Source organism: Manihot esculenta, chromosome 2 (assembly GCF_001659605.2).
Source record: "Manihot esculenta cultivar AM560-2 chromosome 2, M.esculenta_v8, whole genome shotgun sequence".
Classification (NCBI taxonomy): Eukaryota; Viridiplantae; Streptophyta; class Magnoliopsida; order Malpighiales; family Euphorbiaceae; genus Manihot; species Manihot esculenta.
This window is the reverse complement of record NC_035162.2, coordinates 1,313,211-1,327,831: the sequence shown is the minus strand read 5'-3', so window position 1 is coordinate 1,327,831 and position 14,621 is coordinate 1,313,211. Positions and strand designations below refer to the sequence as shown.

The window sequence follows — 14,621 nt, the reverse complement described above, 5'->3', positions numbered from 1 at the left end:
TCATCTCTATTGATGGCAACTTAAAATTCTTTTTTTGCTATGAAACAAAGTTTATTTCTCTCTTCGCAAACCATTCAATGCAATGTCCTATTAGAAATCACATACACATGTATTATCAGTCAGAAATATGGGACATCTACAGCTACAGATACAAAGAACTATGAACAAATATCTTCTTTTACATGGAAAATATGAGCAACCAGCAAAGCAGAGCGCCAGAGCGTTATCTTCTACTTCTACATGAAAAGGAGGGCAGTGGACAGCATAATATGGAGTGAAGCCAAAATAGAGTGGAAGAAATAATGATTACACGGTTGATTTTTGTGTTTTGAGGAATTATTGTTGTGTCCAGACAAGAAACAAGTGGGACTTTGAACGTGGATCACGTGTGAAGTTCCCAGTTTCTCACTGGCAATGTCAATACGGTTGAGTCTTGCCATGAACAGATTTTTGCTATTTTCAGGTGCAAAATTGAGTAATTCTTGGCCCCATTTCATGTGCACAGATGAGCACTTCCCATTTCCTTCCACTTTACCAGAATTTAAAAAAAAAAAAAAAATCATTCTGCCAGGAATACTTCTCTTTTGCATTAATAATAGAATACCAATGGGGCCTTGGCCTTTCACTAAAAGGCATTGCTATCAAGGGCAACATTAGTTTAAAGAGTAATTTATAAGTATCACCCTCAAATTTAACAAGATTGACAAAAAGCAGTCTCTCATTCAATTTTCAATAACAAATTAATTTTTAAATTTAATTTTTATTTAATAAAATAATCATTACGTTAATATAAAATATATATGGTTATTAATTTACTGTTAGCTATAGATTTTATATTTTTTAATAATTAAAATACCTTTTTAAGTGACTAGTATTTTTTAATAAAAAATTATTTTTATTCACTATTTTAATAATAAAGAATTGAGAAATTATTATTTTAATTTTTAAAAAGGTGATTTTGTAGGGTTTATCTATTATTATTATTATTATTATTATTTAATTTTAAATAAAAAAATTAATATTCTATTATTTATATTTATAAAAATCAATTTAGGTAGACTCTAACCATATAATATGTAAGTATAAAAATTAATTTTTAATTTTAGTCAAGTATAAAAAAATGTATATTTATAAAAATTAATTTAGACGGACTCCTAAAAATCAATTTTTAATTTTTAATTAAATAAAAAAAATAATCTTTAATTTTTCAATCTGTAATTTTTATACTTGCATAATATAGAAATTAATTTTATACAGAATATTAATTTTTAAAAAAAATTAAAATTATTTACTATAATAATAAATAAAAAATAATGGATAAAACTTATAAATTCACTAATTTTTAAAAATTAAAATAATATTTTTATTTTTTATTATTAAAATAATGAATAAAAATAACTTTTAATTAAAAAAATTGACCACTTAAATTAAAATGTATAAAATCTATTAACAGCAATTTATAGTTTTTATTAATGGAATAATTATTTTATTAGATAAAAATTAAATTTAGAATTTAATAAGAAATTATTATGTAAATTTTATAAAATTTCATTGAAGTTTTTATAAATTATCGTAGTTTACAGTTCGTATTGTCCGTCAATATAATGCCAATATTATATATATAATTAATTTAAAATAATTAAGTATACTCATAGTTACATTGTTTGAATGATTAATATTATATAACGAGCACTACTTTTAAAAAAGAAGAATAATATCTATTTCAAAAAAAAAAAAAAAGAAGAATATAGCCCTTGAATACGATAAACATAAAAGAATAATTTTTTACATTATTTAAAAAAAAAACGGATACCTTATTGAGCAAAGAACTCTCTGAAAGTTGGCAAGAGAAATGAGAGTACGCGGTTGAGGAGATCCAAAGCCTCTTGCTCGCACACTGCCTTTGAACGTTTTTCCTCCATTGTTCCCCTTCTTCGATTCCAGAGTTGGGGTTATAGGCCCTGTCCCTCTCCCTCATAAACCAAACCTCTTTTGTCAATAATTTTTCTTTTATGGACTCTTCTTTCTCTCTCCCGTGCCAGAAAATTTAAATTCACAAGGCCCATTAGGCCTTAAGGTGAAGCCCATTACAATATTCTTATTCATTTTGAACTGAGCTTTTGCAAATTTGGAAATTGACAATATATAATATAAAAAATTATATGCTGCTGAAAATTGAGGAATTCATGAAAATCAAGGACATGGGTAGTAGTAAATTGTAAAGGCAAACCCCACAAGAAATGCGTGGTACGAGTGTGGGCTTATGTTTCATGCAATTAAATGCTGAGAACAAATTCATGTGATATGTATGCCAACATCCACCACTGTTATTACACAGATTTAATAATAAAAATTGTAGGATGGCTGAAGCTAATCTCTAAATTGAGCAGGTGAAATGGGCCTACTTGCCTGGTTTTCAACCCACAATACGTGCCTGTTTACTGACCTCAAGAGAAGAGTGAATGAATATTGGACGTCACAAGACGAAACACTAAAATTTTATTATACTTCCGTACATACCTCACCCTAACACCAAGGCCACATCCACTCCACCACTATTTCTTTTAAAAATATTTAATAATTATAATTTTTATGCAATTCACTTATAAACATATTTATTAATTTATCATTTATATAAAAAAAAACACGTGGAAGTATCATTTTGTCCTATAATTTCTCACTTCAAGTATGTATAGATATCAAAGAATCCTTGCATGATGTATCCATATCCAAAATGGAAGGTCCAAATCGGTATCCAAGGTAGGACCACATCTAAACATGAACCTCACCGTTTAGTTACAAATTGAATTCAAATTAAAATTATTAAAATTGATCAGTTTTATACTAAAATTAAATTTGTAATATTTTGAAAATAAAAAATATCAACTTTAAATTTAATTACAATTAAATCGAATAAGAAAAATAAAATTAAAATTAAGATGAAATATTCCATCCAAATTTTATTAACACTGACCCTTGAATAGAAATCAGTTGGAAACATACGGTCGGGGTCTGCCGCGTCTACCTAGAATGAAAAACAGTGAGGGATGAGCTGGAGCTTGAGATACGGGACCATGGCGCCTACAAGTGCAGTTGTACAAAATGGCGATAAAACCGTTAAGCTGACATGAGGTCTACGGCCATGATTGAATGGAAGGGAGCTGCAGAATCACGATGAAGATACTCTCTCTCTATTTATATATTTCTCTTCTTTTTTTTATAATTATATTGGGAAATGCAAAAAAAAAAAAAGGAAGATAAAAAAAAGGAAGAAAAGATGTTATGCGTTTCAGACAAAGACAAATGTTTGACGTGTCATTTGTTTGGTTATCTAACATGGTCCACGGTGCAAGTTGGTTTTGCCATCGCATAAATTTTTTATGCAATTTACTAGTATAATTATTAATCTAATATAGCTAATATCAGATCGACCCATGAAAATCATGACGTATATATAAGAAAGAGAAAGGATTTACACCGGCGCACCCGATCTGATCACTTTTAAAAAAAATATCCAGTCATAAAATGCAGGTCAAAACTTTTATTTCTCTTACCTCACCCATATTCAGAGTAAGCAGATCAACTTCTTTAAAGTGTCTAAATTTTCACTAGGGTTATAATTGCACGCACAGTACAGCTGATAGACAAAACATGAATGATGGACTGGATATGAGTGAAGCAGCTCAGCATTTATTAGTAGACTATTCATCATAAATGAGCCACTTGACATTTCTGTCACAACACTTCACTGTCGCATCCGATAGGACAATCCGTTAGAATGCTCCAAAACGGTAAAAGTATTAATACCCTGAACCAATTATATAGAGGGAGAGATAAAAAAAGAAAACCAAGACCTTAGAAGCTATCAACCTCTCCCGAGATCTCAACCTCTCCAAAGCTCAAAAAACCAGCTCAATCCACGATCAATTCTCAACTACCTAATTAGATCCATTAATTTCCACATAAATAAGATCCTTTAACCACGTGCCATCATCTTCTAACCTCATTGGATCTCAGATATATCAATTGGCGCCGTCTGTGAAAAACGAAGGAAGATTATCCAATCAACCGAAGTTTTTCAAACATAAACCCTCTAAGATCCACCATCGAAAATTAAGAAAATAATCTGTCGACACCCATTGGAGATGAAAATCCAACCCCCAAAATCCCAAATCCTCAAGGCTTTCCTATGACGTTGTTTCCATTTCCCCCCACTCAAATATTACCACACACACCTTCTAATAGCAACCCCATTCTAGCAAACACCTCTCCACAAACACATATATCCAATCAGGATTTGCAAGTGATGTCTGTGCAGCTGTAACAAACGAAGATGTGGTGCAGCAAAGGGGTCTCACCCCACCCATGCCCATAATTCTAACACCCATCACAACTCCTAATCAAGTACCTACGCCAACCTTTATCCCAGAAATCGAAAATCATGACCAAACCGCCCGATACATTTAACCAGGAAGAGAAAAGAAGGTGAGTCTGCTAGAGAACCTCCAGCCAAGTCTAGAAGCCGTACGGTAAGAAATCAAATAGATAAAGATACTGACGGTCTGGAGAGGTACAAAGTAGAAAGTGAGGACAAGGGCATCAGTTCGAAAGCTCCCTTGTTTAGTGAAAAAACCAGCACAAAATATGAGGGAGTAGCGGAGAAGCTGAAAAACTAAAAGAAGAATTATTGGCGGAGTTAAAGAGCCAAGCAGGAGCCCCCGCTTAAGAACAAATTCTCCATTTGTAGCCCATATCCAAGAAGAGACTATTCTCAAGAAGTTTCAAATGTCAACCATGGGTGCGTATAACGGCACGAGCAATCCCAAGGACCATGTAATCAACTATAAAACCTTCATGGAGTTACAGACTCACTCTGACGCCTTACTTTGCAAAGTATTCCCCTCTTCCCTCACTGGTGCAACTCTAACCTGGTTTAATAACCTAGAAGCAGAAAGTATCAAGACTTTCTATGACCTGGCTAGCTCATTTATGGGGAGATTCATAGCCAGTGTCCCAGTCCAAAGGAAAACTAGTTATTTGGAGACGGTTAGATAAAAGAAGGACGAGACCTTATGGGAATATGTTGGCCATTTCAATGCAGAAGCCCTCCAAATTCCTAACCTGGACAAACCTCAAGCAGTGGAGGCCATGCAGAAGGGGACTACCTCGGTGGAGTTCTTTGGGTCGCTAAGAAGAAAACCACCATCTACATTAACCGAACTCATGCAAAGAGTGAAAAAGTACATCGGGCAGGATGATGCCCTCATGACCAGTCAATTTGTTAGAGAATCCCAAGAGAAGGACCAGGTGAAAGGCCGGCCGAAAGATCGAAGGAAGGAGCATGTAGATCGGATGCCTAATCAAAATGTCGGGGCCTTAAATAGATACTAAGATAATAGGGAAGTTGATCACCGACCTAGGCCCCCTCTCCATCGAGACGTTACTCCTTTAAATGTCTCCAAGGCAGAAGTATTAGTTGTTGTCCAAGACAAGTACCTAATCACATAGCCGCAACATCTGCAGTCAGACCCCAAAACTAGAGACCCCAACCAGTACTGCCAGTTACACAAAACTAATGGTCATGACACGAATAATTGTTACCAGTTAAGGAATGAAATAGAAAAGCTAATTAAGAGAGGCCATTTGAAGAATTTTTTGAAGAAAGAGACAACACTCGAAGGCAGGTTAGAGGAGAGAAGGGAACCCATCAGGGAAAGTGCAGCAAGACTCATCAATGATGGATCCAGTGGGACCATAAATATGATAGTAAGAGAAGAGATAGAATAGCCCCTCTAAGCTAACAGAAAAAGAAGACCTAGGTGGCAAGCTAAAAGAAGTGGAAGTCATGTAAGTCACCGAGCATAATCTAGGGGTAGTGAGTTTTTTAGCAGCCGACGGAGAATGGGTCGAGATGTCGCATGATGATACTTTGGTGGTACAAGCCATTATTCATAATTTCAGGGTCCAAAAGATTTTGGTGAACGATGAAAGCAAGGTAAATCTCCTCTGGTATCGAGTTTTTAAAGTCATGAAGATAGCAGACGAGAACATTATCAAAGACCAAGCACCAGTGAAAGGCATAGGCAGAGTGTCTATACCAGTAGAAGGAAAGATTAAGCTACTGATGACCTTGGAAACACCTTTGACCACCCAGACCCAGTATGTCCAATTTCTCATAGTCAAATTACTGCTGGCATACAATGTCATCCTGGGCCGACCGGTTTTGTATGACTTTGAGGTAGCCACGAGCATCAAGTACTTATGCATGAAATTCCCCACTAAAGCTGGGGTGGCTACCATAAGGGGAAGGCCAGAAGAATCCCGATTGGTATACCTGGCAACTATGGCAAAAGAAGAAAATAAGGAGGTACATCTGAAAGTTATGAAGGTCAGGGATGAAGAAAAAAAGCAAAGAATCCAACTTGTAGGAGAGCTTGAAAGCTTTATCTTAAATGAAGAACCAGAAAATTTTTTTAACATGAATGCAGACCTAACACGAGAGCAGAAAACAACAGTGAAAGCACTAGTCCAAGGTCATGCTAACAACTTTGCTTGGAAACTGACCGATATGCCAAGAATCGAACCCCAGGTCATATCCCACCAACTGAATGTGTGATCAAATGCAAGACCAGTGAGATAGAAAAGAGGATGTATGGGGCAGAGAAAAGAGAAGCTATGAGGACTGAGGTAGAGAAGTTAGTAGAGCTAGTAGCTTATCTTGAATTGTTAGCTAACCCCGTTCTTGTAAAAAAATCCAATGGGAAATACCGCATGTGTATAAATTTCATTGACCTGAATCAAACTTGTCCAAAAGATTATTATCCTCTACTTGAGATTAATAAATTGGTCGATGCTACGACCAAATTTAAGTATTTGTCTTCTTTAGATGCAATGTTAGGATATCACCGAATTTCCATGCATAAAATAGAAAAGGAGAATACTTTCTTTATTACCGAGGCTGGGACCTACTGCTACCGAGCAATGCCTTTTGGGCTAAAGAATGCAGGAACAACCTATCAGAGGTTAAAGAATAGAATTTTCAAAGACCAGATAAGTCGGAATGCAGAAGTGTATGTACACGACGTGATAATCAAAATTCACTCCTTCGAAGACCACATGGGAGATCTAAAAGAAATTTTTACGGTCCTTGATCAATACCAGATAAAGCTCAATCCAGCCAAATGTGCCTTTTTCATTAAAGGTGATAAGTTTCTGGGTTACATGGTCAGTGCACGAGGAATAGAACCGAACCCGGAGAAGGTCAAAGCCATTTTTGAAATGCCCGAGCCAACTTGTATCAGTGATGTTCAGAGATTAACAGGAAGGGTCATAGCTCTAAACAGATTTATGTCTAAGTCAGCAGAAAAATGCCTACTATTCTTCAAAAAATTGAGAAAACCTCCAACTTCAAATGGACAGAGGAGTGCCGGCAAGCCTTTACAGAATTAAAAGGCTACCTTAGCTCCCTCAAAGTCCTTAGCCAACCAATAGGCCAAGAAGACTTTTATATCTACCTAGCTGCTTCTGACCATGCGGTCAGTGCAGTCCTAGTACAAAAGAGCACGGGGTCCAAAAGCCAATCTTTTATGCGAGCAAAGTTTGAATGGAGCAGAAACCCGATACCCTAATATTGAAAAAGCTGCGCTGGCCCTACTTCTGGCCGTTAGAAAGTTCAAAGTATACTTGAAAAACCACCAAGGGATTATAGTCACAGACTTACCAGTGAGAAGAATTTTACATAGGCTGGAGATGTCCGGTCGGATGCTAGCCTAGTCGGTGGAAATGGGATCCTACTATTTGAAATACAGACCATGAACGATGATAAAAGCACAGGTGTTAGCCGAATGTTCATTCAATGAATGAAGCTTGAAAACAAAGGAAGGGGGATAGCGGACCAAAAAAGTCGGTGAAAACAACCACACCTACCTCTGGACCCTACATGTAGATGGAGAAATTGGGCCCAATCAAAGTGGAGCAGGAACAATACAGAAGGGGCCAGATGGGCTAGTCATTTTGAATGCCCTGCGTTTTAATTTTCCTGTCACAAAAAAATGGCTGAATATGAGGCCTTAATCAATGGGATGCAGCTGGCCCTAGAAATCGAGGTGAATGACCTGAACGTACTCAACGATTCGCAGTTGGTGGTTAACCACATTCGAGGAATATATGAAGTCCAAGATGAAATAATGAAGCGGTACTTAACCCGGATACAAAAGCTACAAACCAAGTTCAAAGCGAAAAACATCTCACTTCAGGTAGATCTTAACCCGCGTGAACAAAATGAAGACAGAGAAGCAGTTAAATAGATAGAGAAGCAGAAACAAAGGAATAATCATATACCAGCAGCATAATACCCCTCCCACGGGTGGATATCCAGACACTTGAAAACATTGTATTTAAAGAGAAAGGAAGAGATATGGATAAAATACAACTACTCCAATTCAGAAAGAAAAGGGAAAGCATTTTGCAAAAGATGTCCACGGACTCCCATCCTAGCTCTAAATCCTAATCAAAGGCTCCTTTGACTCCGACCATGGTAAAACTATCCATCCAATGCTTGATGGAATCCTTGTGGCTAGTGAAAATGGCCAGACCACTCTGGCCACAGAAACTCAAGAATCCATTATTAACCTTTAAAATTTAAAAAAAAACCCTAAACAAATTTAAAGAAGGGGCAAAACCCCAGCCCCGACACATCGCCTCAAAGGCACTCATGAACAAACTTGAATTCAGGATCAACATCCGAGGAGTGATCGAGTAAACCTAAAAATAGAATGGACAAACTCGAAAAAAGGGGAAAGAAAGACCATAATCAATCTGTTTTAAATAAAAAACAAGCCTCCTTTTTTATTGGACATCCATTAGGTCAGGAGGAGGAGGTTAGGAAAACAGAGCAATCCGTTCATTTAGATTCGAGCACGAATGTAATGGGTCTTCGTGGAAAGGAAGGATCAATGAAAGTTTCCTGGAGAAAAGTAGGAGTTACTCTAGAAACAATTTTTTCGATTTGAGGGAATGGCAGATGGGCCTTTAAAAAAGAAGCGCGTACCTGAAATTCGAAAAACTTGATTGAAAAAGAAAAAAGCGAGAGAAACTCTAAGAAATAGCGAACATAAGCAGCAAGAACAGCAAGAATGTCGAAAGTGAGAAAACAAAAATGAAGGCTTGATTTTATACCCCAAGTCAAGCATTTATGAGCTTTTAGAAAATCGTGTTTCGAAAACCCAAACAGTCGCAGTCATCAAGATGCCTCCGGAAGGATGTACATGCATGTCATGCATATTTATAACAACGTCTCGTGAATTAAAAGGAGTTAATGGATATACATTTGGTAATGAAAGTGTCGATTTTGAATTGATCTCCAACCGTCATAAATAACCCTAGAAAAGCAAATAGACATCTGATAATATAATAATAATGGACTCTTTGAGATTATGATGCATATAAAAGAAAGAAGAAGGGTTCACATTGGCGCATCCGGTCCGACCACCTTGCGGAAGGACCACCCGTCATAAAATGCAGGTCAGACTTCCTACCTCTCTGACCTCACCCATGCTCGAAGCAAGCAGGTCGACCTCTTTTAAGTACGCAGATTTTCACTAGGATCATAATTACGCACACAGTAGAATTGATAGACAAGACATGAATGATGGACTGGGTATGGGTGAAGCGGCTCAACATTTATTAGCCGACTGCCCGTCATAAATGAGCCGCCTGACACTTTTGCCACAATACTCCACCGTCGCATCTGATAGGACAATCTGTCAAAACGCCCCAAAATGGTAAATGTATTAATATTTCTGAACCAATCATATAGAAGGAGAGATAAAAAAGAAAACCAAGACCCTAAAAGCTCTCCACCTCTCCCGAGATCTCAACCTTCCTAAAGCCAAAAAAGCCAGTCCCATCTGTGATCGATTCTCAACTATCCAATCAGATCTATTAACTTTCCCATAAACCAAACCCTTTAGCCACTTGCCATTATCTCCTAAACTCACCGAATCTCAGATATATCAATAGCCTACAAATATTATTTAATTTTTAAAAAATATTATTTTATTCTATTCACTTTATTTTTATTTTATTTATATTTTAAATTTTAAATTATTCTTAAAATAGTAATAGGCACTTTTACTTTGCATGAACTTTATTCACTTTTTCAAAAAAAAAAAAAAAAAAAAACATAGTTTTGAGGGGTAAAGTAATTCTAATGAAAATACAAAAAGGTCAATTACATATTTGACTTTTAATATATATATATATATATATAATGATTTCATTGAATATTCACAACTAAAACATTACAATAAATATCAATTATTAGGTTCACTAACTTTGAAACTAATTTCTACCGCATGGTAAAATTTTGTGACAGAGATGGTGATGTGTTTGCTGGAATACAAGGGGACCCAAGTTTTAAAATCCTCCAACAAGATAGATTCAAATCAATTGCTTGCTGTCGTTATGCAACAATTGGGTTAAAAAGACCAGAAAAATCCCAGTTCTAGGATTTTCCAACTAGCTCTGTACTGAATGTTGTCCATTTATTCAATTATGTTTAAAGCCTGTGACCCTAACCAGCTCCACTTATTGCCAAGATCTACCAGAGAGCGACCTCTCCATTTGCCATCAATACTGTCTTTGTTGACATGCCTTGCATTTCAAATCTCACATAGATTTTGATATCAAAAAACTCAGGATTTGAATAGACTCTGTGGCCTAGAAAGGGCATGTTTTTGTTAGGCAGGAAGGTCCAAGGCTATCTTACAAGCATGGTGAAGGCTAAGGAAATGTGTACAGTAAGCTGTATATGTGCAGATTTGAATGGCAAAATCTGGCGGCTTCTCTGCTGCTACAGCCAATGAAAGGGGACCATCTGATGTTATAAAATTGGGCCTATTCCCTCCTAATTACTTATCATTAGACATAATAACTATTTTAGATTTGTCCCTTTCTTCGTTGGTCTACGCAATAGCGGTGATTATTAGCCCAGATTGTTGGACCTCATCCCGTAGAGTTGAGCCCAGATGGGCGAACGTCATGATTTACCAATAATAGAGTTTATGGATTTGGATTAGAAAGATTGGAAGTGTGGGCGCAAAATGGGTATGCAAATATTGCTACGTGGCTTTGGTTTTGAATATGTCGAAATATAACTGACAAACACAGGATAAGGAGTGTCATCACCTGGAAAATGCCTTGAAGAGCCTTAGCTTTATTAGCGATTAAAAAAAAAAAAAAGTCTTAGCCCCAGTCATTATCATTTATGCTCCAAATCACAAATACTCCAAAAGATCTTCTGAAACATAATTAATACCCATCTTTTTCTAACGGTGTGAATTACTTCCATTTTGACATATAAAATCTTGTCCTATTTCAGACAAATCCATCGTGTCTCCCCTAGTGGAGTTCACGACTTAGACTTGAAAAGTACTTGATTTAAATAAAAATCTCCTTTTCACCTTCACTTTATATGGAATTATAATTGGATATGTGAATATAAACAATAATAACTTTAACTTGCAAGCGTCGTCTGAATTTATAATTAGGATTGGAAAAACTGCGAAGGGTGCTGGTGGGTTAATGAAACGTGGAAGGAGCATTATGAATTCAAGCCTCAGGTATCCAGTTATGCTAACTTCGCTGCCACTTGCCTTTCTCTGCTTCACGGCCATGGATTACTCACCCCTCTGCATTCCCATTTTCTCTCCGAAATTTTCGTAAAGGCTGTTCTTTCTAGGAAACAGGTGCTAATATTTTATTTTTTTTAAGAAAAAAAATTAGAGGTTTATATTTGTATTTGTTAATTTTTATACAAAAAATGGAAATTATTTTTTTTTATAATAAAAAACTGAGGATTCCAGATTATTCTTTTAAGTGGAAGAAGATGTATACTCAATAAATATTATTGTATAATTTTTATTCTTACAATTAAATATTTATTTTAATGAAATATATAAATAATATTTTCAATTCTTTAAATTGAAAATTAATTTTATTATTATTAACGAGCAAACATATTTTTATTCGTGTTTATAAAAAGAAAAAGAAAAACTATCTTAAAAATTAAAAAAATGGAAAACGGAACCAGTTGCTTTCTAAAGTAAACTGTCCCGAAACCCCAAAACTTCATGGGGCTCTTGCCCACCTTCAACTGTTGCCACGTCAACATATTACGTCCTTTTCTCTCTTTTTCACATTTCCACCCTTCATAAAGACCTTGTTTTTTTAAAAAATAAGAATTGTATTTTTTTATAAAAGAATTAGAATAATTATTAGTTAATTATGGTAGTAAAAAATGTAATTAGGGGATGTGACAAGTGATTAATACTCGTTCATTTCAAATGCTTCTAATAATTCAAATATCGAAACTATCATTTAAGCTGTGGACAAAAAGGTACACGTGTTAGGATTTTTGTTGCATTGGCTTGCTAGTCAAGCCACTTCTTTCTTTTTACCGGCCTTGTTCCCTGCACGTGTACCCCTGTCCCATTTCTATAATTAAATTCTACATTTTATTTATCTCTTGCTCTGATTTCCTGTCACGTGCACTCTCCACGTGCCTTCTCACCATTTGAAAGTTGAAACCTCCTATTAATCTAAACAACAAACTCAGAAATTGTAGATACCACGTACCCAAAAACTCGGCCGTCACCGTTACCGTGACGGTCGCTCTTTTTTTTCTTCTCTCTCATTAAAATACACATTGCCACACTTGGTACAAAATTATTATTTAAAAAAAAAAAACTGATACTGGAATACGTTCGATATTTCTTCCGCCGATACAAAATTTACTAGCAAACAGGCAATGCTGATTCGAGGAAAACCGGTTCAGATGGCGACGAGAGGATCTGACCCGAATAAATCCCCTATATCTTGAAAATGATCTTCCACATTCCAGTTCGAAAATCCAAAACCGAAATCCCCACTGGAGTCCACGAACATGTCCTCGGAATCGTCTTCTAGAAATCCGTTTTGCATACTTGCTTCGTTAAATATATCCCGCATGGAACTATAGAAGTCAAAATTATCGTGGGGAAAGCAAGTGTTGATCGAAGAATACTCCGAGAACTCCGACAAATTCTCCGACAAGCTCGACTCTTTTTTGAATTCTCGGACTTCTTTTCTGCAAAGTCCGCTTTGAGATTCGGCTTCTTCGTTGGAGGAAGTTGAGGAGGGAAACCTAAGAACGGAAGTTGGAGAGCAGATCGTGTTGTTGTTATGAGATTCATCTCCGGAGTTGTAGCTAGAGCTAACAGCCGGCTTTGTTGGCAGCGAACATTTTGCTGGAGGGGTAACAAAGTTTGTGAGCGCGTCTGGTCCACGCAGCTGGATAGCCGCGTTGTCATAGACCATGGCAGCTTCTTCAGCAGTGTCGTATGTACCCAACCACAACCGTACACGTCGCAGAGGATCCCTGATCTCCGCCGCCCATTTTCCCCAGGGTCTCTGTCTCACACCTCTGAACTTCTTGCCTGTTCCAGGGGCTGCAGCCTTTACCGGACGAAGACTCACCGGACAACCGCCCGATTTTCCGGCAGAACACTTTGGACGACTACTCCTGGATGACCTGCTTCTCCAAATAGAGTCGCTTTCGCTTGAACATGACGACTCTATTGTAATCTCGTTAACAAATTTCTTCATTCTCTGTCGCCTATAGAGCTCACCTTCTTCGTCACTGGAGGAGTCAGTAGCGTCTGCGTCTGTTACTGATATCCGCACAACTCTCGGTGGTTTGGCCTCTGCTGTCGGATTTGAGAACGACCTTACAAGTTTGGTGTGATTTCGGTGCTCACTGAACTTGATTGGATTCATGGACATCACACAATCTTGATCCATTTCGAGGGTTTTTTTCGTTCTATTTTCTTGTTGAGGTTTTGGGTTCTTTCAGATTCGCATTGAAAGTGAAGTAAGCCAGGAAGAAGGAGCAGGAGAGCATGAAATATAGGGGACGGAAAAAAAAAAAGAAAAGAAAAGAATAGGGAGGAGATTCCCTTTCAGACCAAACACGAGGGAGAATAAAGAAACGGAGACAGAGGATATAAAGAAAGTTGAGAGAAACAACACAACGTTAAAGAGAAGCTTGAAACGGAGAGAGGTTGAATGCTCTATCTCTCTCAAAAAAGGACGAGAAATTTCAAGGAAAGTTACACTAAAAAAGCGAGTGTTTGTGCCTCTGTGGGAGAGATGGGAAATGTTAACTAGACTGAATGGACCCAAACTGGGTAAAGATTAACGAACAGTACGGAGAGTTGCAAAGTGAATGAGAGAGTGACCAAGAACTGGTAGTAATATAAAGCAAAAGTGAGAAATTTTTCTTAGAAAGTTGCAGAGCTTAAAGAAAAGGAAAGGAAGGCTCTGGCCCAATAGCTTTACCGTAAAAAGAAGGGGAATAATCGAATAAATGTCGAGAATGACCACCACTGCTGTTGAAGAACTGCTTTAACTCCTTAGCCACTAACTACTGCTAGATAAAAACGGGCTAGAACCTAAAACCCAGCTGAAAGTATTTTCTCTACAAGATTTGAGAAGAAGAGCAAAGATGAGGAAAATGTAAAGGATTCAGTTGAGGAGAGACTCTGGACTCTCGAGAGATAAGAGGAGCACAGCAGTTGGGATGC

General features: G+C 36.8%; 1 protein-coding gene across 1 annotated transcript; it reads right to left on the bottom strand.

The window, feature by feature from the left end:
- Positions 1-12,621: 12,621 nt before the first annotated feature.
- LOC110607625 (ethylene-responsive transcription factor CRF2) lies at positions 12,622-14,621 on the bottom strand. Its single transcript, XM_021746778.2, has one exon. It carries the CDS (start codon positions 13,837-13,839, stop codon positions 12,832-12,834), a length of 1,008 nt encoding a protein of 335 aa, XP_021602470.1. The 5' UTR covers positions 13,840-14,621; the 3' UTR covers positions 12,622-12,831.

Excerpts from the sequence above, each read along its gene's own strand:
- LOC110607625 (XM_021746778.2), bottom strand. The coding sequence starts at position 13,839 with ATGGATCAAGATTGTGTGATGTCCATGAATCCAATCAAGTTCAGTGAG.